Raw genomic sequence first — 23,640 nt, 5'->3', positions numbered from 1 at the left:
TAAACTGCCTTCATTATTACACTCAGGAGAGTCCCTTTGGATGTCAATAAAAGCCTAGTTTTCTGCCTGTTAGCTAAATAATTGACAACACTAAAAATAATCAGAAGCAAATGAACGAAGTCAGGAATAAGGTGTTAAGAAAGAGCACATTAAGATTCTCATGGTGGTGCCCCAGGATACTATCGTGAGCTTTTTCTCCAGCAGCTTAGATTTATAGTCTGCTCAAGTCCATGGATGCACTCCTCTACAACACACACACACACACATACACACACACATACCACCGTTCCTGGTCTGCTATTTGAACCACATATCACAGCATGCTGAAACTAGCAAGGACATGAGGTATTGACGGGTTTCAAAGAATTTTAGCTGTGTTCTATTTTGTGTTCCTTGGTTTTTTTTTTTTTTTAATTTTTTTTCAACGTTTATTATTTATTTTTGGGACAGAGAGAGACAGAGCATGAACGGGGGAGGGGCAGAGAGAGAGGGAGACACAGAATCGGAAACAGGCTCCAGGCTCTGAGCCATCAGCCCAGAGCCCGACGCGGGGCTCGAACTCACCGACCGCGAGATCGTGACCTGGCTGAAGTCGGACGCTTAACCGACTGCGCCACCCAGGCGCCCTGTGTTCCTTGGTTTGACAGCTTCAGGATAATGTAAAATTTTTGGTGGGGGAAGGGCGCATTGGGGAACGGAGAGTAGCCTGGTTGGTCTGGTGAAATCTTTGTGCTATTAAAATTCTAACAGTTTGGGGCACCTGGGTGGCTCAGACGGCTGAGCGTTCAACTTCGGCTCAAGTCATGACCTCACAGTTCGTGGGTTTGAGCCCCACCTCAGGCTCTGTGCTGACAGCTCAGAGCCTGGAGCCTGCTTCAGATTCTGTGTCTCCCTCTTTCTGCCCCTCTCCCGCTCACGCTCTGTCTCACTCTGTTTCTCAAAAATAAATAATAAATGTAAAAAAAAATTTAAAAAACAATCCTAACAGTTCTCCTAGGCAATTTTTGTACCATAAAAAATCGATTATAAGAAGGTATGATAAAGGCTTGTTATACAGAGGGTCCATGTTTTCCAAGGAGTCCCTTTCATATTTCTAGCTATATAATGATCATTCATTTCATGAGCTATTAGTCTTTTAATTTCAAAAGTAGTTCAAAACAAAATACTCTTCAAAAAAAAAACCCCTCACATATATTTTTTATGTTTCTCAATACGCTTTAAAAATCAATTTGAGATACTTCTCATTTTTACTCAACTCCTTTTGCCTGGTTAACTGGGACTTTCATGATAAGCAGAAGAAAGAGCAAGAGTGAAATGTGCGTGTAATTGAATTCAGCTCCACTGATGGTATAGGAGGCGGCTAAGGGTAAAACTTTTTTCTTCAGAGAAAAAGGGTGATTGATCTCCAGTGTTTAGTAAAACACACCTCAAGAAGCTGGAAGACAGGGCGTCTGGGTGGCTCAATCAGTTAAGCGTCCGACTTCAGCTCGGGTCATGATCTCACAGTTCGTGAGTTTGAGCCCCGCACGGGTATCTCTGCTGCCAGGGCAGAACCTGCTTTGGATCCTTTGTCTCCCTCTCTCTGCCCCTCCCCTGTGCACACATGAGGTGGGGGGGAGGGGGGTTCTCTCTCTCTCCCCCCCTTGCCCTCTCCCTCTTTCCACCTCTCTGTCTCTCAAAAATAAAAAATAAAAAAAGCTGGACTATGAAAGAAAGGTGACTGAGTATCACAACCTCCCATGTCCTTTCAGACTCTGAGAACCTCTTATTCTCCACTTTACCATGTTTAAAACTCTCCAGAGAATGGGTTTGTTCAACTTCCTTGTCCTGTACTTAAGACCCCTCGTTGACAAGCAGGCCTTCCCTTCTCCAACCTAAAACTAGAATGACACGGGGATAAATACATTTGTTCTTATTGTGTCTCTAGGCTACAACTGTACCCTTATTTCCTTCAACTCCTCTGGTTGGCCTAGAAATACACTCATCCATCCTCTAAGCAATGAAGGGAAAGGCAATAATATACCCTTAATCTATTGCCTCCCTCCTGCCAGCTCTAAGACAGTTCATCTTTCCTGGTGTTTAGCTTCCCACCAGCTCCCTCACCCCCATGCCTATCTTAGAAGAACAGCGGGGAAAGACACGCTATGGAATCAATGACTCAGATGAGGGCAATGCCTATTTTAACTTTAAAAAGATGACGTTACTCATTGGCACTTGTACCCAACCCACCCCATCTCCCATTTTGTGGCCTGGGTAGCAGACGCCAAGTAACCTAATTTGCCAAGAAGCAAAGTAAAGCGCTGAGAAACTTCTTCCCACCCCTCTCTCTGAGACTCAAAGCAAGGAGGAGCTGCTTAGGATAGAGGCAGGATAATTGTGGCGGAAGGAGAAAAACAGAGGACCCTGTACTTAGAAGAGCAACACGCATTAGGGCGTCACATATGCTCACCTCCACATTAGAATGATCTGAAATTCTGAAAATGAGGTACAATAACGGGAAGAGAGAACAGGAGGGAGTCAGATGATAATCCATCTGAAAGTGGAAGCCAATTGCTAATTCTGGGTGGGACCAGAATCACTATCCAGTTTCTACAAAATATAAGTTGGCTGATCCATTCAACAAGGACTCCTGTAAGTTTCATTTCTGTCTCCATAGAATTCAGGCACTTTTAAGCCATTTATGTAAACTATTTTATTTCATCCTTACAAATGGCTTATGGGAGAGATACTGGCATCCCTATTTTTTTTATTTTTTTTTTATTTTTTTTTATTTTAATATATGAAATTTATTGTCAAATTGGTTTCCATACAACACCCAGTGCTCATCCCAAAAGACACCCTCTTCAATGCCCATCACCTACCCTCCCCTCCTTCATACCCCCCATCAACCCTTAGTTTGTTCTCAGTTTTTAAGAGTCTCTTATGCTTTGGCTCTCTCCCACTCTAACCTCTTTTTTTTTTCCTTCCCCTCCCCCATGGGTTTCTGTTAAGTTTCTCAGGATCCACATAAGAGTGAAAACATATGGTATCTGTCCTTCTCTGTATGGCTTATTTCACTTAGCATAACACTCTCCAGTTCCATCCACGTTGCTACAAAGGGCCATATTTCATTCTTTCTCATTGCCACGTAGTACTCCATTGTGTATATAAATCACAATTTCTTTATCCATTCATCAGTTGATGGACATTTAGACTTTTCCCACAATTTGGCTACTGTTGAGAGTGCTTCTTTTCAAATATTATCTTCCTTATATCAGTGTTTTGAAAGTCAACATAATCAGATGTACCTTGGATTGCCAAAGAATCAGCCCTCCAAGTTATTTAGAATCAAGGATTTCTCAAATTTAGCAGTATTATTTCAAATCGATGACGAATACTCTGGTGAGTACAGAGGTATCCAACCTCAAACCTTACATAATGACAGAGTTCAATGACATAATTAATATAACAGCCCATAATCCAATACCAGAGGTCTTGGAAAGTTACCTAGAATTCAAAAGCAGAGTAAACAATGTCTTAAAGGTACAAAGTTCTGAAGATACAAACTTACTACTGCTGGTGCTCTCTAAATGCTTCTCTTCTGAGGTTTTCTTGAAGTCTTTTTTTCTCCTCTAGTTTTATTGCTCTGAAATTGCAAGTATCAAAATGCAATCTATTAGGGAACTTGAGGCAGAATCGTGGTATTAAAGTTATCCAAGGTCCCAAATCCTTAGGTTCAAGTGGCCTCAGTTATTCAATTTGGTACCTACCAGGGCTTCCAAGGTGTGCCCTTTCTTTTTCTTTTTCTTTTTTTTAATGTGAAATTTATTGTCAAATTGGTTTCCATACAGCACCCAGTGCTCATCCCCACAGGTGCCCTCCTCCACACCTATCACCCACTTTCCCCCCCCCCCCCCCCCTCTTCCCCCATCAACCCTCAGTTTATTCTCAGTTTTTAAGAGTCTCTTATGGTTTGCTCCCAGATGTGCTCTTTCAACCCACGGTCACTATTTACTGAAAGTGAGGAGTCCCAAGTTCCTTCCATGGTTCCCCTCTCCCAACTTGATTGGTATAATCGCAGAATCAGTATTCACATTTTTATTCTTTACTTCAAATGATAGCAACATTTATATTTTAAGAAGTGTTTTCAAGATGTTTTAAGGGAAACATGAAATTTCCACACCAAGTATGTTAAATGAAAATTATAAGCAATGGTTAAGTAGTTCATAAAAAATTTATACATATAAACCCACATCCCACTAAAGCATTCGGAAAAAGATTTTCAGTAAGCCAACTCAAGTCCCTTCTGACTCAGAATCATATACTTAAAGCTGTTGAGAGACTGAACAGCAAATGTCATAAAAAAATGGAATGGAAAAGAGTTCTTTTTTTTAATTAGTTGTTTGGAGAATCTAGAAACAAAGGACTTCATATTTGAGATTACAGTCACCAAGGCTCTGGCATATTTTAATCCAATTTAAATAATCCTGGAGCTTTTTGTTCACTATGACATAAACTGTTGTGTTTTTGTTTTTTAAAACTTGCCTATGAAAAACAAGTAAAGTTCTTAGAAAACAAGCTTAATGGGGAGTTGAAACAAATTCTACAACACAGGAGAGACTTGAAGTTTTAAATGAATCCAAGGGAGACAGCAAGCAGCTGGGTTTACTTTAATAAAAGGAATTGGATTTTCCTGGCAGAAAGACCTGTGAAAAGGGAATAATGGAACTCATCATTTCTAAACCCTGACATTAGTTTGGCTCCCATCTTTCAAAGAGGGGGGGGAAACAGTTCATATTGTTCATTTCCATGAAAGTCTTCATTCACACAGAACCATTTACTGGTTCCATTTTGAAAGGTGAAACAGAGGATTTCACTTTCAGGAAAAAAAAAAAAACATAAAGGAAATTTACTGCCAAAGGAACCAATTAGAATACAAAGCAATTGGATTATTAATTAAACAAGTTCTAGGAAGCAAACAAATAGAGAATTGTGAAAATAAATGAACAGGATCTCAACCTAGAAAAAAATCCTGACTCATGAGACCAAAATGGTGGACTGTGAGGAGCCCCTACATCTCTGGAAAAAGTGGGGGGCGGTAAAGACAGTAAGCACGCAGTAGGTATTCATTAGACTACTGTTAGAAATGCTACTTCAAAAATGGCAAGAAAACCACACAAGGATCTGGAGACCGGGGCTCCTTTAGCAAGGTCACAAAATGGAAACCCAGTTTTAATCTTGTCACTAATAGATTAGCATTGAATTCAACTCATGAATAACTGATAACTTTTAACTCATGAGTTATTCAGTAGCTAAATTCTGTCCAACAAAGGTCTGTTTATCTCTCAGAGGTTGATGGAGAAGTACTGCAAAATACCAGAGTATCTGCAAAAAAAAATTATATTCAATACCTAACAACGTAGGAGCTGTTTTAGTATAATAGCCAAATACTTAAGTTTAGTCATACTGTTTAGGTCTCTTCATTTGCACAGAGTTAAGAAGTCATCCAACCATACTTATACATATATACACAAGTATAAAATGTCTAGAAGCATGGGGTCTAAAAGAAAAAATTTTGTAACCAGCTCTAGATCCATCCTCACCGAGTGACCTGAAACAATCATTTAATATTACCAAATCTCATTTGCTCAACATTTCAAATGCCTATTATATGCTTGGTCCTATGTTAGATGTTGAGAATACATATGAGCAGAGTAGTGCCTCCTCTGGAAAATTTCAGAGGCTAGCTGGGAACACAGACAAGGAACCAATGATGACAGTCTGTAAAATACGTTGGGGGATTAGAGGTTTGCAAGTAATATGAACAGAGAAAAAGCACGGAAGTAGGTACTCTTTCAACAGTTCCATGAACATTCATTCAGCGTCTACTAAGTGGCAGACCCCACCCTGGGCACAGGAGCCAAGCTGAGTGACATTCAGAATGTAGTTTCTAACCCCTGGGTTCATGACGAACTCTGTTAAGAGTATGCTCATTTCTACAGAGAGTGGGCTCATCCATAGCTTTGTTCAGATTCACCAAGGGGTTAATGACCAAATTAAAGGATACGAACCATGGTCTAACGAGAGGTAGAAATTCTAGACAAATCTAAGCAAGTTTTCCAGGAGGAGGAAGAGGTGATGGGAACAGGGCTTAACTTAACTCCATTGTACAGGTTGCTCACTACCCATGGGGCCGGCAAAGGGATTGGGGAGGCTAAAGGAGGGCTGGCATTCAGCTCACCAAACCCTAGATCCCAGCACAGGGTGCTTCACGCAGCACAAGTATCTTTTTCTATGTTCCACAAAAGTACTATCAATCACCAACCTGAAGCACCCACAGAACTGACCACCTGGATGAAGAATCTGCTTGTAATTTGCACAAAGGCAATGATGGGCTAGTGGTGGCCCTGGAGAGGGAAGGGATATTCCCATAACTTACAATTTTTTCAATACACAAAGGCATGAGAGAATTAGCCAATTTAAGGAAGCCTGGAGCAGCTCATGGATAAATTAAAAGGTGTTTGTAGTGACACGGTGGATGAGAAGGTTGAGGAAAAGGGAAGGGGTAGTTACAAAAGAATTTATATGCCAAGTGAAGGAGTTTGGGCTTCAGTAAAGGCAATGATGAGCCATTATGTTATTTTAAGCAGGACAGTAAGCAGCTCACTCTGGAAGCAGTGTAGACAGTGAGCTGCAGAAAGCACCACAAACATAAAAACCAATGGAGCGGTTCTCACGGTAATCGGCCCATAAATTAGGAGTCCCAAATTACGGCAACAGGGACAGAGAAGGACGGGCAAATTCAGAAACATTCAGGGCCAGATATAATAGGACAGGGGGAAAAATAAGAGGAGGAGGACTACATCCATAGAGATGGGTGAGGCAAGGGGGAATGGTACAGGGTGGCCATTAAGAGCATCAGAATGAACAGAAGTTTCATTTTGAACTTACTGGATTGAGCTCTACTTGGGGAACATCTGGAAAGAACTATCGAGCATACGGTATAATACATGGTTCTGGGACTCAGGAATATGGGCTAGAGATACGGGTTCCAAAAATCGCCAGCACAAGCAATAACTAATCCTTAAATGTGGAAAAGTGAGGACTTTCACCTAAGACTATGGTGGCACAGGCACAGGGATGAGAGACGACCCCACAGGTGGCACCTGGATAGAACATCAGTAGCAGAAAAACATGAGGGAAACGGATCTGGAAATCCAGAGGGGTAGAATTCGAAGGACAGAGTACTTAACAGTTATGATATTACGAAGAGTTTAAGTAAGGTAGGAATTAAAGAGTCTCCATTGTTGTTGGTGGTGGTGGTTTTTTTCAATTAAGAGCACCTCTGGTGTTCTTAGCTAGATCAGTACTGTGGAGTACTAGAGACAGAAGTCAAACTCAGTCCACCAAGGAACAATTAGAGGGGAGAACACAAAGACAGCAGGTTCCTAGGCCAGCTGCGCTCAGCATCACCTAAGGGACATTTTTTTTTAAAACAAGAGATTCTTTGGTTCAGGTGATTGCTAGAAGTCAGTTCACAGACTGGCACTTGGGAACCAAATGTGGTAGAAAGGCCTTCAAGCAGCTGAACCACGATGCGTGGCACAGAGGAGTTGAAAGGAAACCAGAACAGGGAGAGATCCTTTGTTTTTAAAAGAAGAGATTTGAGCAGGATTTTACACCAAGAAACTGAGGGAGTGGGGGTGGGACAGGGACAAAACAGGACAAAAGGAGGCTTAACCGATGGGGCAGCAAGGTTCCTGAGGAGATGAAAGAGGAGAAAACAAACACAGGTGGAAGCATCTATCGTAGCAATGAAGAAAACCCTTTCTTATTTCTCCTGAGATGGGATAGGAGTAAAAACAGCGAAGGAAGAGTAAAGGAAACAGAGAGATAAAGGTGCTTATGCTTGATGGACTTTTTGCCTAGCAAGTGAGAGAGGAGATCGTGAGCTGAAAATGAAGAAGACAGTAAGAAGAACATGAGGAGAGGAAGATCTTGGTACTTAGGGGTGGGCCAGGAATGCAGAGTAGGTATTGTTAGAGACCCAGCTGAGCGGGAAGCCCACAAATCTGGTGGGGCAAAATTACAACACACACACACACACACACACACACACACACACACACACATGCGCGCGCGCGCGCCATGTGTGTTTGTTTCTCGCCAGCAACCTCGTTCATGTAGGTTTAGTAAAAATGAAAAAATGGAACCAATTCATATGTAACACAAGAATAATTCTTTGCCTTCCACAAAACAGCTTGATACAACAGACTCAAATGAGATAGTGTTAAAGCACTTCTTTTCCTTTACAATGAGTTAGGTTAAGGAACCCCTAGTCGGTGATCACTACGTACTAGGCATTGTACTAAGGGCTTTGCACATACTGTATCCTCTAAGCCTTCCGGTCCATTGTATTATTACTGTACCCATTTTGCAGATAAGGGAAGTGAGGCATAGAGAAGCTAACAGCTTACCTTCTTAGTACTACCTCTATATTTCAAAGACAGACATCCCAACGTTAGGGGATTAACGGGATCCTACTAGATTTTAACAATAGGCGCTAACTGCCCACACTAATTCATCCACCATGAAATGCAAAACATAGGGACCATATTTCTGGGAAATACTAGTGTTCCTTGAGATGTCAGAAATGGACATTTTTCCTAATTTATAAAGACAATATTGAAAGTGGTTCCTCAGTGTGGCTTTACCCTGCAATCTGTCTTAAACTGTTAGCCCTTGCTATTACACGCTTGCTAGAAATAGTGACACACGATTCCTTAAAAATATGTATAAGTATGCATCTCTGGATCTACTTATTTTCTACTCGTTGGTTCCCACTTCAGTTTACAGCATGAAAATTAACTAACAAGGCTTCTCGGGGCCTGCATAAAACCCAGTGACTCCCGGTGCTCCAATAACTATCAGCTTTATGACTTTGGTTTAGCGGAAAAAAAACAAGGAGAGTCATCAGGTGCCACTCAGATCTCGGGCTGGCTTCTGCCCTTTCTGACGTGATGAGACCCCAGGAGGGTCTGTGTATTAAGTGAAAGTATTTACAAACTAGATGCCACTGTGTAATATTATTTCAAACAGAAGTAGAACAAAGGCAGAATCAGAGTAATCCGGGAGGTAGGGAGGCTCTTTAACACGGAACCGGAAGGTTTTCATTTTGCAAGTTTGTGGGTATTATGAAAGCGGGGGGGGGGGGGGGGGGGGGGTTGGAGGAGGAATGAAAGTATTACCTAATTCATCAATAGGATTATGGGGGGAAACCGCAGTGGAGGTCTGCTCCCACAGTGCAGAATTGCAGGTAAAAGGCTTTCTGGGAGGATTATGAAAATCTGTCTACTTATGCTGCAGGATCCAGTGGCAAAGAAAATACTTGTACCCCTGTATGTGCAGTCGTATGTACAAAGTACTCGTACACTGCTTTTATGTAACGACTTCCTTTCACTCTGACGTTCTAACTTTCGAAGTATTCTCTGTTTCATGGAATTCCAGGAAGAGAAATGAATACATCATTATGAAGCCGCATTTGCCAAAACTTAGTGGCTTCAAAAAACACGAGTTTAGGGGCGCCTGGGTGGCGCAGTCGGTTAAGCGTCCGACTTCAGCCAGGTCACGATCTCGCGGTCCGTGAGTTCGAGCCCCGCATCAGGCTCTGGGCTGACTGCTCAGAGCCTGGAGCCTGTTTCCGATTCTGTGTCTCCCTCTCTCTCTGCCCCTCCCCCATTCATGCTCTGTCTCTCTCTGTCCCAAAAATAAATAAACGTTGAAAAAAAAAAATTTAACAAAAAACACGAGTTTACTAATAATCTTACAGCTCTGGAGATCAGAAGTCCAAGGTGGTCTCACTGGGTTAAAATCAAGGCGTCAGCGGGACTGCTTTCCTTCTGGAGGCTCCAGGGGAGAATCTCTGTCCTTGCCTCTTCTAGCTTCTTGGGGCCATCTACATTCCTTGGCTCGTGGTCCCTTCCCTCTATCTCAAAGCCAGCAGCGGCAGGCCAAATCTCCCCCTGCTAACATCTCTTCACGCTCTCAATCTCCTGCCCCCCTCTTCCAAGTTAAGGACCCTTGTGATTACCCTGGACCCACCTGGAGAGTGCAGAGCTCCAACTGAAGGTAAGTTGATTAGCAACCTTAATTCCACCTGCAAATGTAATCCCTCCACTTTGCCACGTAACGTAACATAGTCCTAGGTTCCAGGGATTAGAACGGAGGGGCAGGGGAGGGGTCATTACTCTGCCTACCATATGGGCTATAATCTAGTTTTAAGTCAATAAGTACCAGACATATAATATGCCAGATACTTCACAAAACTGTTGCCCTCCTTAGCCCCCAGGCACTTGGCTTTGGAATGTGTGTGGTGGGGGGAGGTGAGCGAGGCCCTCTCTCGCTTAGGGCCAAGCAGGGGTATACTGATAAACTCAGCAACCTCCTCTAGCAAAGAGGAGGAGGGGGAGGTTGATTTGCAGCGTTTACTGATTTCCGTGGTGAAAAGACTCCCAACAGGGAGGGTTTCAAGCTACCACAGTGAGGTCAACTAGTTTACAAAAATCCTGAAAACGTAACAATCCACTCTCACAGGTGGATTTGAGCAGGCTCTCGTACACCAGGGGAAGAATACATAACATCAACCTAGTCTAGGACCGGGAATAAAAGTTTGACTAACGTATCCTAGTGCCCTTTCCAAATTTCCCCCTCACGTATAGGGCTAACTCTTCCTGAACCCATTGACAAGACCGGATACTAAAGGGTTGGCTGCCTTTCACAACCTTCTGCTTACTAAAGATCAAAGAACACCCCCATGTGCTAGCAGAGAATAGTCTACTTGACCCTCACTCACACACAGGTGGTAAGCAATTAGAGGCCCAGGGTTGGGGGGGAGGTGACCCCTCTTGGGAGAGGGGAAAACTGAAGGGCAACAGGGTTAAGACAAGAGACCAAGCTAGGGGTTCTCGGGTGGCAACAGGCTGCTCAGCTTCTATTTGACTCGGTGTTCCTGGACAGTAGCCATTCGCCTGGGGAGGAGGGCGGTATTTTGCAGGCTGGTGTCCATATGTGTGTTTGCCGTGCATTTTAAAGAATAAATGCTCCATAAGCACAGCCATTATTGCTTCCCTTGGCCATTTCACACTGGCAATGTGAAGTATGCCATTTCTAGATGGCTAATGTCCATTTTTCTTTTATCTGACACATGCTACAAAATAGGCTCACATTTACTACGAAAAGCACAGATTTATGTACAATAAGAACAGCTAGGTCACGGTGGCAGTGCAGGGCAATTAACCAAAGAAATCAGGTCCGTAGAAGGACCAGGGAGGCTGCTCCTTATCTTGTTATGTAATTACATTAATGCTCCTCGATTTTATATGCACAAGAATAAACTGGGAAGCTTATTAAAATGCAGGTTCTGGTTCAAAGGTTTGGGGATCTCAAGATTCTGCATTTCTAACAAGTGATGCCCATGGGGCTGGTTCAAGGAACATCTTTTGAATGGGAAGGATCAACATATCAACTTTCTCTCCCCATCTCTCATTTTTTGGACAAAATTATACCAATAATCATTACAATTATCACATTAGAAAAGCAAATCCAATTAAGATTTCTGTAGTTAATGATTGTTATACACCTAGTGTTATAGTACAACTTGGAAGAGGAAATGCTGCTTTACTCAGTGTTAAATAGACCATTTCAGGGGCACTTGGGTGGCTCAGTTGGGTAAGACTCTGATTCTTTTTTTAAGTTTATTTATGTATTGAGAGAGAGAGAGAGAGAGAGAGAGAGAGAGAGAGAACCAGCAGGGGAGGGGCAGAGCGAGAGGTGGGGACATAAGTCTGACAGCAGAGAGCCTGATGCTGGGCTTGAACTCATCATGACCTGAGCCAAAGTCTGACGCTTAACCAACTGAGCCACCCAAGCATCTATCTAACTCTTGATCTCAGCTCAGGTCATGAATTCCCGGCTCCTGAGTTCAGGCCCCTCATTGGGCTGTGTGCTGACAGTGTGGAGCCTGCTTAGGATTCTGTCTCTCCCTCTCTCTGCCCCCTTTCTCTCCCCCACCCCCCCCTCAAAATAAATAAATAAACAAGCTTAAAAAAAATGAAGACCATTTTGGCCACTAACATTTCTGAATAGTATACATTATTTGATCCCATGAAGAAATGAGCTATAAATAACCCACAAGTCAGCTAATTATGGGTATTAAATGACAACTAATAAATGGCTTTTAGAATAAGAAGTTGCAACACAGTAGTTCTTCAGGATCTACAAGACTCTTAATTCAATTCCTGGTGATGATCTGACGATTTTCTTAGTTCCAACTGAAATGCAGAAGGACTATGTAAAGGGGCCATCTCCTCTACAATCACAAGACCAAAGTGTGAACTTCCCTTTGAAGAAAAATTGGGAGGGGGCGGTTGGATGAAAAAGAATGGGGAACAGAGAGGTAGAAAGACGAAATCATGTTTTTGAAGATTAAAAACAAATTAGTGTCACAAAAATCTTTTCAGTGAAGGTGTAATAGCTGATCAATTGGAAACAGACTGCCAAATCAAATTTTGCGAGCAAAGTTCCTATATTCTTTTGTCTTACACCTCCAGCATTTCATTACAGTTCCGCATGCAGAAGTCCAGTCTTATCTCTACCCTAGAGCCCACATCTCTGCACTTGACAGATGTTCCCGGAGCCATGAGGGAAGAAGAGGAGGTGGGGCTTAGTGTAGAGGCATGGCAGAAGAGCTGCCCGAGATCATACAACAAGACACCTTATAAAGAAAGACTGTCTGCTCACCAGCCAGGTAAACAGCAGGTAAGGCTCATATACTCTCATGTGTTTTACAGGCCATCACCTTTCGGCTTCATTAACTGTGACTGGTAAAAATATCCATTGCTTGGTAACCAGGCTTAAATTTTGACCAACCCTCAATCTTGAAAAGAAAAAACGAGAGAGAAGGAGGGAGGGAGAAAGAGCTGCACAGACAGACAGGCAGGAGGACAGCAAGAATAGGAAGTGTGTTTCCATGACTTATACTTGAGCAGGTGCCATACTTGGTGGTCAGTATCATGAGCCAACCCCTCGCCCCCATACCTCCAATACTTAAAACGTACTACAGCTTAGGACCTTGTGGGAATGGGAGGAGGAAGAAGAGTGGGGGTAGAACAACACTACATTCTTCCTTCTTCTGTAGCAGAAAAGCATGTTTTAAGAGAGATTTTTTGCCAAGCTCCAGAAAGAGTTATCAAAACTAAACACATCACTGTGAGCTTCATCACGTCACTAATACTGAAATGCAAATGCACACTTTTTCTTGCACCGGTAAGAGAGGCATGTTCACCTATCTAACACTCACCCTGGAAAAGGCAGTGCACCGTGAATTGCTGGTGTTACTAACCGCTTTGCCTTCTGGTCAAATACACAGCCACTACTTGATCACTTGCCTGGGAGGTGAGATTGTGTGGTCACTAAGAACTCCAGCTCTGAGGGGCACCTGGGCGGCTCAGTCGGTTAAGTATCCAACTCGTGATTTCGGCTCAAGTCACGATGTCACAGTTCCCTGCGTTTGAGCTGTGCCTGTGCGTCGGGCTCTGCACCCAGAGCACAGAGCCTGCTTGGGATTCACCATCTCCCTCTCCCTCTGTCTCCCTCTCTCCTTCTCTCTCAAAAGAACTAAACAAACACAGGAAAAACAAAAAAAAAAAAAAAAAAAAAACAAAAACCTAGCGCTGAGGCCAGTCTGCCTGTATTTGAATCCTACTTCTCCTATCTACTGGCCGTGAGCCCTTGGGCAAGTTACCTACCCTCTCTGTGTCGGTTTCCTCATTTGTAAATGCAAGTAATAAGAATAATCTATACTCGTAAGGCTGTTTCGAGAATTGAACGAATTTGCATATGGGCGGTGTGCAGAAGACAGCCTGGCATACACAGGGAGCCTTCGGTCAGTGGTAGCTCAGCATCCTTGCCACTATCTTACCTTCTGTCTCTGAACTGCCTTCATCTGTTGTATTCTGGCCTCTTCCACTTGCTTCTTGATTCTTACAGATTCTTCTCTTTTTAGCTAAATTGTATTGAAATTACAGAGGACAAAAAACAGTTACTATCTTTCAGTCTGAACCTCTGGAACACGAAATTATGATGAGAGACAAATTACAGTATTGTTTGTGTTCTACCTCGCCATGATGATAGGCTGCATTTCCCACTACTAAGATCACAGAGAATTGTGGCTGCATCTCCTGTCCATGACATTTCTCTCATGGTCTTCCTTGGTCTCTGTCTCTCTGTCCTCCCACCCCACCCACCCAGGTTGGGGAGGAGAGACAGCAGATGATATTCCTTATTATAAAACTCACATGCCTCATTATTTTTAAAAAGTCACTGGCATCTTCAATCTTTTCTGTACTACTTTTGTGCACACCCATGTTCTTGGTGCAAAAACCTTCAAAACGTGGCAGGGGTTGAACTATAAAAATAAATCCCTTTGTGAAGGGTCCTGCTGACTGATGTACGGCTTGGATAAGAAGTCTAGAGAGTCGTCTCCTTCATTTCTTACTTCCTGACTTCTTTGATTTGAGAGTTTCCTTTTGTAATTGGTTTCAAGGTTTTATGCTTTTGGTAAATGTATTATTTCATGGCGACTGAAAGTGCCAGTACTCAAATTCCTTGCCAAAACTGAACTAAAAGAGACGGATTCTGACCTTTTGTTGGTATTTCGATTGCATCAGTTGGAGTTGTTGTTTCTGCCTGACTTCAGCTTCCGATTGGCTTCCACCTACGGGGAAAAAAGTCACAAAGGTGAAACATGAATATTAAGCTGAAATGTCAGCCATCAGAGACTAATTAATACATGATAAGTCTACGCCAGGAGTTTCTTTAACATTTTCATGCCCCTGGAAATGAGGATATAAACAGTTTTCTTAACAAGACATTAGAGAATGGGAATTTCTTAAAAGAGAAACATGCTCTGGACAGAGCATGGTACCATATGCCTAAAAGGAGAGGAGAATCCTACAAAGGTTTTCAGTCATGTGGGTAGTCACGTCTTCACTTAGACTGAATTTACACCTGAAGGTACATGCTAAATAGTGCCGGTCTTAAATACTCTAGAACACTCCTCCTACTTGAGGATGGCCATTCCTTAGCCTACTCAGGCTGATGATGCTTTGCTTTGCTTGTCTTGTCTTCTCCTGACCCTACTGCCTCATTCTTTAGTAGCATAGTGTAGGAAATCCTCAGGGGTCTTGCCACCAGAAAATTACATAGTCTTTATAACCAGGTTTTTAAAACTACTAATATTTTAGTTAGTGACTGTCAATCCATACCCCTTAGTTTTCTTTCTTGAGGTATTCAAGAGAAAAATATGGAAGTGAGATTATTTGCCTATTCTCTCTTAAACCTAAAATAATTCGGGGACAGAAATCCTTGCAGCTTGCCAATCATCTAAGAATTGCTGTTTAGGGATTTCTTGGTGTTTATGCAAGCTTGGTATGTGTATTATAAAGATTCCTTTGAAATGATTCTCTGGTGCTTTGGTCACTAAAAGTGTCAGTTCTCTGAAAGATTCATTCGCACAGAAGATGCATTAAAACAATTTGCATTCACTGTAGTTTTTGTAATTGAACTGATAAACACACCACAGAGACATTATTCTGAGTCCCCAAAAGATATATAAGGCCTAGTTGGTTGTGGCCCTTCGGTCTCTGTTGTGGGGAACTGGGGAAAGGGAAAGAAACAGTGAGGAATATGGAAGCTATTATCTAATGTTACAGCCACTGTCAGTATCTCCTGGAACTATTCCAATATTTTAAAGGGTAGATGAACAGGGGGAGGAGGGGAGAGTTAAAACAAATAAAGAAAGGGGCTCTTAGGTGGCTCAGTTGAGATCCAGACTTCAGCTCAGGTCATGATCTCACAGTTTTGCGAGTTCAAGCCCCACGTGGGGCTTGCTGCTGTTAGCACAAAGCCTGCTTCAGATCCTCTGCCCCCCACCTCTCTGCCCCTCCCCCACTCATGCTCTCATGCATGTGCTCGCTCTGTGTCTCTCTCAAAATAAATAAAACATTTAAAAAAAGAAATAATGAAAGTCAGATGTCTAAGAATGTGAAGGCTTTGTTCCAAACTCATCTCAAAGTTTCATATATTCTAGGATTTTCTTCTTTACCTCCTAGACGCTCGTGAAATACAGTGGAATGATAGTGACAATACCATTACGTTCACCCATTAAATCATTTCCGAATTAGCTTATTTTTACCTTTGTCCTGGAAAAAATACTTTCCTAAAACTATTGTGACAGTAAGTAACCCCTGACTCTAATGCATTTGTTGTTAACGAAATCTGTGGGAACCGTGTATCCAGTCTTTTCAGTTCCCAGCTGCTGCTGGAGAAAGGAAAACCGAAGAAAGGATGTGAATGATTCCCATTAGGTGGCATCCCTGTTGAATGATTCAAACACCAGGCACAGGCAGCCCACACAATTCATCACACTGGCATGTGCTCTGGGGGCCCAAAGGTCTCTATCTGTAGAATGAAAACACAGGTGAAGTTCTCTTTATACCCACCACCGTGTCCCCAGCTCACTCTCATCTTCGTTTTAGAATTGAATCTCCGTTTTTTTTTTTTTCCCATTAGCATTCAATACTGCCAGGATTAATATGCTTGTGATAGCTTTTACTCCCATCCTGTCGAGTGCTATGACAAGGCATATGCAGCATCCCAGGTACTTTCTTCAGAAGTGATCCTCTAAGAGACTCTAAATTATTCAGCAATTAAGCCATCACTTTATTCCCACATAACTGGGGCATCATGCATTTGCTTCTCGCAGAAGATCCAAAACAACATACCTGCATACCTGAGAGTTTCAAGTTTAAATGCACTGTATTCCAAGCAGCACAATGACCCCCAAACCAATAACACACGTTCAAAGACAGATGCAGGCAAGGCGCTAACAGGATCCCTGGGTGGCCCTGTCTCCCCCAATCCAGGACCTGGTTTACTGGCTTACCTAAGCGCCTTGGGACCAGGGTAACAGGCTTCGCTCGCTGTTGTTCTTTCCACTTCTCAAGATTTTCCAGCTCTTTCTCAGCAACTAAGCCAGGTGAGAAATGTCAAATCATCAATTATTGGAATGTGAAAAGAAAACAGTTCCGTTGATAGCACAAGAAACAAGCATCAGAGGGCAATTAACTCCATGCAAGCATGAGTGCACAAAATAGCCAGGAAAGGAAGGCACCCTTTGGGGCAACGCTGCGCCCACCCCTGAGGCTCTCTCTCTCCAAGAGTGTGAACTGAAAGTCCAAATTTGGAAAATCCTGACCTCTTACTAAAATAAGGAGTTTTGTTTTTCCTCTCATTCTGGCATTTTTAAAACCCTAGATCCAATTAGCTTTTTTAATTTTCTATAGAGAGCGTGTATAAAACTAGAATATTCGTATGTCAGTAAGAACTCTTTGCACACAGTAAACAAAGCCCCAGAGAATTCTGATGCCCACAGCACTGTGTTTCAAACGTCCCCCAAGCTTACCGCAACTAGGGGTGAGGGCTCCAGCCCCTTGCACTCCATACCACCAGGCAGGAAAGCCTCCTCTAGGTGGAGCAGTGCTCACTGCCCAAATACACGCTCTGCATGACAGCAGGGGGCGCCCGAGATACTAACTCTGTTCTTCAGTGCGCATCCAGATCTCCCCCACCTTAGACCCCATTGTTTCAAACGTCCATATGTAGTATTTTTAATTAGAGGGGGGGAAAAAAAACTTCTGAAACATACCCCAAATCCAGACCACACTAAGGCATAAATTCCTGGAAAGTATTTAAATCACAAGCTCGTAAAATGCCAGAACCTTTGGGACTCAGTTGGGTCGCTGGTTCAGTTGCTGGCAATACCCACAGTCTCTGCATAGCTGTGACCGTCATACTCTGCATTGATGCAGGTGTACCATCCTGGGTGCAACATGTCTGGTGGAGACTCAAGTCTCTAATTTAGACAACTGCTTCCCTGTTGTGCCTGTATGTCCATTCTTAGTCACAATACTAAATTTCCTATCAAGATCTAATAAAGGAGAGGGACACCTGGATGGCTCAGTCAGTTACGCGTCTGACTTCGGCTCAGGTCACGATCTCACGGCCTGTGGGTTTGCGCCCCGTGTTGGCCTCTTGTGCTGACTGCTCAGAGCCTGGATCCTGCTTTAGATTCTGTGTCTCCTTCTCTTTCTGTCCCTACCCTACTCTCTCTCTCTCTCTCTCTCTCTCTCTCTCAAAAATAAACATTTAAAAAAATTTTTTTTAATTAAAAAAAAAAGATCTAATACACGAGAGCACAGAATGTCAGGGCTAGCCCCACAGCTTGAATTGAACAGGCCTCATAACTTCTTTGTAAACTGGTTGAACTTGAGTTCTCCATCTACCTCTAAGTTATAATGCTGTAATTTAAATGGCAGCATTTATTTTACGGTACAACTTCAAATAGGCTATGCACCCACTAGGTACAAGGAGGGCAAAAATGAGTAAAGTGTAGTCCCTGCCCTCAAAGAGGTTGTAATCTAGAACAAGGAAATGGACGCTCTCAGATAAAAACAGCTGAGGGCAGACTCTGATACTTACAAAATTATGGGAGCACAGAGGTTAAAGAAAAATTCCATTAAGAAGGGATGGACAGGACAGATCAAGAAGGGGACAGATTATGTCATGATCTGTTTCATATATAACTCATCTGCTCTGCAAGTATTCATAGTCCTGTAAAAATATCTGCAGTCAACCCAATTTCATGGGAACTAGATAATTTATTGGCAATAGATGTGAAATTGTTTAAGTCCAACAGAAATCTGAGATTTGCCATTGTGCTATGAGTTCTGCTATTAACATAGAGAAACTAATTTAGAAGGATTAACAATAGAATAATTTTAAAAGCTATAATTAAAGCTGCTAAAGTGAAAAAAAGAAAAAACTCTGTAAGATGTGGTGAGTCTATTCGTACCAGAAAATAAAACTATAAACCAAAGTAAATCAATCCTACTCTATAAGATGAGAAGCATTCTGAATGTTAAATGAATAAATATACATACTCCTCTGTATCTGATTTCTTCGGTTTTCATTTGGTGTTATCAAGGTATATGCGCCTGTGCTGGAATAAAGAGGAAAAAAATTGGTTATCATGAGAAACTAATACATATAACTTCCAGACACTCTTGCTGCTAATATACTGTATTTATGATCATCACCATCAAATAGGTACTGTGGAAGATAATCTTCTTAAGACCCAGCTCTGTTCTCTGGGAGGTTACAATCCAGTTGTCAAGTAAAACGAGTACACGTGGCCAAATATGGAAACATAAAGCAACCGATCAAGACCGACAAGGGACTGCTTCACAGTTCGCTCTAGTAAACTGTCTTTGTAGGGATCCACCGTTCCTCCAGGTGGCACTCAGGGGCAAGTCCCTTTGAGATGGCGTTAGCCGGGCATTCTCTTCCATCATGACCCACGTTGGGAGTACAGAAAACATTCATGCATTCTTGGGTCCTACAAACTGGAAATCCATGCCACTTGCAACACAGCCACCTTCTCTTCATGACCCATCTGAGTGGCCATGTGGCCACATCTTGTGCTTCCAGGCTCTGACTCTCCTAGGCATGGATCTACTAGGTCTCCTCTTCTCCTGGGGACACAGACAGAACATAATCAGGAGCTCAAAGAAGCATCCTTGAAGCATTTTAATTCATGGGGTGCGGATCTGGGAAGATGGCATTTAACCAAATATACACAGCACTGAGATTCCAGGAGGCTGTTAAAATACTGTGAGCTTTTGAGGGCTGGAACTTGACTGATCTGTACCCACCCAGCCTCTGGCACAATGCCTGGCACAGGGTACCTGCTGGAGGACTGTGGGCTGAACTGAAATGAAATGATGCCACAGACCCAGTCTGTAAATCTGTTTGGCAGGGGAGAGAGGCTCTTCTTGAGATGATGGATGTGGCCCCACAAGAGCACCAATACCTCACAGAGCAACAGACTGCAGCATATGTGTGGGCACAATTTTAGGGGGAATGCTATGAATACACACAATCAGCTTGTAAGTGAAGGTTGTTTTTTTAAAAAACCCCAGATACTCTTAGAATTCTCTCTCTTCAACACAGAATGTACAATTTCAAAGGACAAATTAGCAAAGATTGAACAGTAGAGGCCAAAAGTGCTGATTAACAGAAGTCATTTCTTCCTTATCTTGTTATTTTCCTAGCAGTGAGACTTCAGCCTGCTTCAAACTGGGCTTTAATTTTAGACTTGTAAATGGGAAGTGTACAATCACCTTTGCATGCAAATGGGGCTGCAAGATGCCCAATTACCTAACATATATCAGCAGACATTGCATTTGTAGCCTCACATGCATACAACGTTATGAATACAAAATGAGGAGGCTGCTACTGAAAATTAATCCCTTGTCCATTGCACATTCTTTGTTCACCCTAAGAAAGATTTTTCACTCCTCAATTCACAGGAGCTTGGGAGCTGCAATTCTGTGGGTAATGGCTACACACTTGAATATGATGCAATGGTGAGCCATTGTACAGAGCCTTAAAGATGAAACGCAAGGTACTGGATTTAAATGCTCGCCGTGACACGATTGCACAATCCTTCAAGTCTAGCAACATCGTGGCACAGAGATTCTCGCCATCCCAGGGATTTGACTCTACACTGATCAGCAGTTCTCAAACTTTAGCACGCATCGGAATCACCTGGAGGGTCAGTTAAAGCGCAGAGTTCCTGATTCAGTAGGTCTGGGGGTGGGGCGAGGGGTGAGAACTGGCATTTTTAACAGTTCCCAGGTAATGTTGATGTTCTTTTTTTTTTTTTTTAACATCCATTTATTTTTGAGACAGAGAGAGACAGAGCACGAACGGGGGACGGTCATAGAGAGAGGGAGACACAGAATCTGAAGCAGGCTCCAGGCTCTGAGCTGTCAGCACAGAGCCCGACGCAGGGTTCGAACTCACGGACCACGAGATCATGACCTGGGCCGAAGTCGGATGCTTAACCGACTGAGCCACCCAGGCGCCCCAATGTTGATGTTCTTGATCTAGGGACCACACTATGAGAACCACTGCTGTAGATCAATCAAGTTATATTTGAACATTTAGACTTATGGGAATATCTTGATAAATATATAGATACAGATACACACCAAAGGTCACAAGGTTCATTAAGCAATGGTACTCAGACTCAAATGCAGGACTTTTGTTTTGTTTTGTTGGGTGTTTGCAGCTAACCCTTCAGCTTGACACAGAGAGTAGAAGATATGATCGTCACTCATTCCCAGCCTCTTGATAGACTTCCAAAGTAACCTACTTTACTGAGCACCTATTTATGGACTCACATTAAGGGGTTGATGAAGAATGAAGGGAGATATGAAAAAGCAGACCAATCACTTTAATGGAACTTATATTTTAGTTAGGAACAATTTCTGAAGCCTCTGGAGCATACCACAAGAATATCCAAACAAATGTCGAAGTAAGAGGACATTAAGTAGAAATTCAAGGTGGGGGACGGTCACAGAGGGATAGAAATGAGAAGCATAGCCAGCTGAGGTTTAAAAGACAGGGTCTGAAATGGCCAAAGAAGGGTTCCTTTGCTAGGGCTTTACCAAGAGCAGCTTCACAGAGAATTTTCCAAGTCCCATGGGCCTCCCTTATGCCCAAAATTTAAATTTCGTTAAAGATCTGGAAAGAAAAATCATTCTATAGGTAAAAGATCTTATTCCACAATATCTAATCTGAATATGTTCAAGTCTGATAACATCACAGTAGCATCTTTAGTTTTAGGAATAGAACTGCGGTCAATCTATTGCAATTTGTGTAGCCTACACGTACCCAGACATAGTGTGGGGCCATGAAAAGAGGGAAAGAATTCTCCAACCCTAAATTCAAAGCCTTTTAACTTGAAAGCCTTTTAACATAACCCCAGGCTCAAGGAGAGGTCCCAGTAATAAATGTTTCATGTTAGAGAATTCCTTAGTAACCTTCTTAGTAACATTTTCTCGGCTGAAATTGCCAAATCTGACACATAATATTCAGAAGAAAGCATGGCAAGTATTTGGGCTTCGAGTCCTCTGACTTGCTATGGAAAGAGGAGCCTACTTCTAAGGATCTGCTTTTTAGGTTTTTTGTTATCATGTGGCAGAGAGTAATGCCTTGATAGATACAAATATCCGTCCCTTCTCTCCTCCCTTTTTCTTGACATGAATAACAAGTATAACTTATTCATGTTTTCAGCCAATTAATTTCCACCCACAGCAAGGGCCTCTGCTGTTTTAACCTGCACGTCTTCCCTTTCAACAGCCTGACTCTCAAAGATACTGATCCAGACAGCCCAACCTGCCTATGTTTAGTATTCTGGGCATCTCCCGATTAAGCAACATTCAAGCCACCGAAGTAAATGTATATCTTTGAAAATGAGTTTCCTTAATTACCTCATTGAAACTTAATGAAATCTCGCAATTTGTAAGATTATTTTCACTTTCCAACAGCACACATCCAGGAGACATACTGAGGGAGAACATAGAAAGAAGAGCAGAAGACAAAGAGAAAATGTGTTCCTGCACCATACAAAAAAAAATAGAGAGAAGAAAACTATATTTAAGAAACGTTTTTCTTGCAAGGTCTCTCCTGAGCTACACAATTGCTTCTCTCGTGTCCATTCTTGCACAATTTTTATAACATCTCATCAATAAGCGCCCTATGAAAATGTTATGCTGAAGTTATGAAAAATATCTTGGCTGGCTAAAAGTATTACATAAATATATCCCCTGGTGTGTACAAACTGCAGCAGATGTAATTTAAATTTCTAATTAGGAACAACACTGGTTTGACTGAAAAAGAAACATAGGAGCAAAAATTCAGAAACAGAAGATTAAGTAACAAACAGATCTTTTCAAGCAGTACAGGAGACATGTAAAGTCTACCATTCTTCAAAAAACTAGTTTGAGGTTTTCTTAGTTCAAGAAAACCTTAACCTTGCATGAACTTGAAAAAAAAAAAGATTTTTGGTTAATCAAAGGCACTGGATTTTTCTTGCTATGGCTTTCCATATTGGTTTTTGTTATATGACCTTCAATATAGGCATCTGAAGCTTACTGTTTTTAGCCAACATGTGTCAAAACTTGAAGCATTCAGGTTTCCAAAAGTTTAATAAACAGACCATATTCCCAAGAAAAACAAAAAATAACAAGATCCGGCTGAGTAAATCATATTTAACCACTACACCTGTTACACCAACCCTGATCCAGCACTCCACAACTCCAGTGAGGAAGGGCTCATGAATTCTTTGACCTCAAAATCTGCAGAGCCCAAAACATTGTCTACACATCCAAGAAGCTGATGTGAAGCAAATTAGTTCTTGAACTCACAGCTTCTGGTGGACAATTGAATAGATACCCAGAGGGCAGAACAGACACCCAGAGGGAAAAGATACGCAAGAGATCACAGGTCATCAGCACCTTTGTGCATAGAATAACTTTATGGAAAGTCGAAAAGGTATACACACACACACACACACACACACACACACACACCCACACCCTCCATCCCAGCATTCCTATGTAGGCTCGTGGTTTAGTGGGATATGGTAAATTTATGCAAATGAGAAAAAAGTGCTCCTTCTTTCAGGTAGAGGTAACC

At 42.3% G+C, this 23,640-nt stretch overlaps 1 protein-coding gene across 2 annotated transcripts in view; it reads right to left on the bottom strand.

Moving 5' to 3' along the window:
* EPSTI1 (epithelial stromal interaction 1) overlaps nucleotides 1-23,640 on the bottom strand; it is a 98,386-nt gene that overhangs the window by 62,404 nt on the left and 12,342 nt on the right. For both annotated transcript variants that reach the window (XM_030311438.1, XM_030311448.1), the window contains exons 2-7: nucleotides 19,038-19,096; nucleotides 16,982-17,065; nucleotides 14,679-14,752; nucleotides 13,958-14,041; nucleotide 13,331; nucleotides 3,551-3,623 (exon numbers count right to left, since the gene is read on the bottom strand). In XM_030311438.1, the coding sequence (XP_030167298.1) occupies nucleotides 3,551-3,623; nucleotide 13,331; nucleotides 13,958-14,041; nucleotides 14,679-14,752; nucleotides 16,982-17,065; nucleotides 19,038-19,096 (375 nt within the window). The remainder of the gene's footprint in view (nucleotides 1-3,550; nucleotides 3,624-13,330; nucleotides 13,332-13,957; nucleotides 14,042-14,678; nucleotides 14,753-16,981; nucleotides 17,066-19,037; nucleotides 19,097-23,640) is intronic.

The sequence above is a fragment of the Lynx canadensis genome, chromosome A1 (assembly GCF_007474595.2).
Source record: "Lynx canadensis isolate LIC74 chromosome A1, mLynCan4.pri.v2, whole genome shotgun sequence".
Classification (NCBI taxonomy): domain Eukaryota; kingdom Metazoa; phylum Chordata; class Mammalia; order Carnivora; family Felidae; genus Lynx; species Lynx canadensis.
The sequence above is the reverse complement of the archived record's forward strand: the minus strand, read 5'-3'. Positions and strand labels throughout refer to the sequence as shown.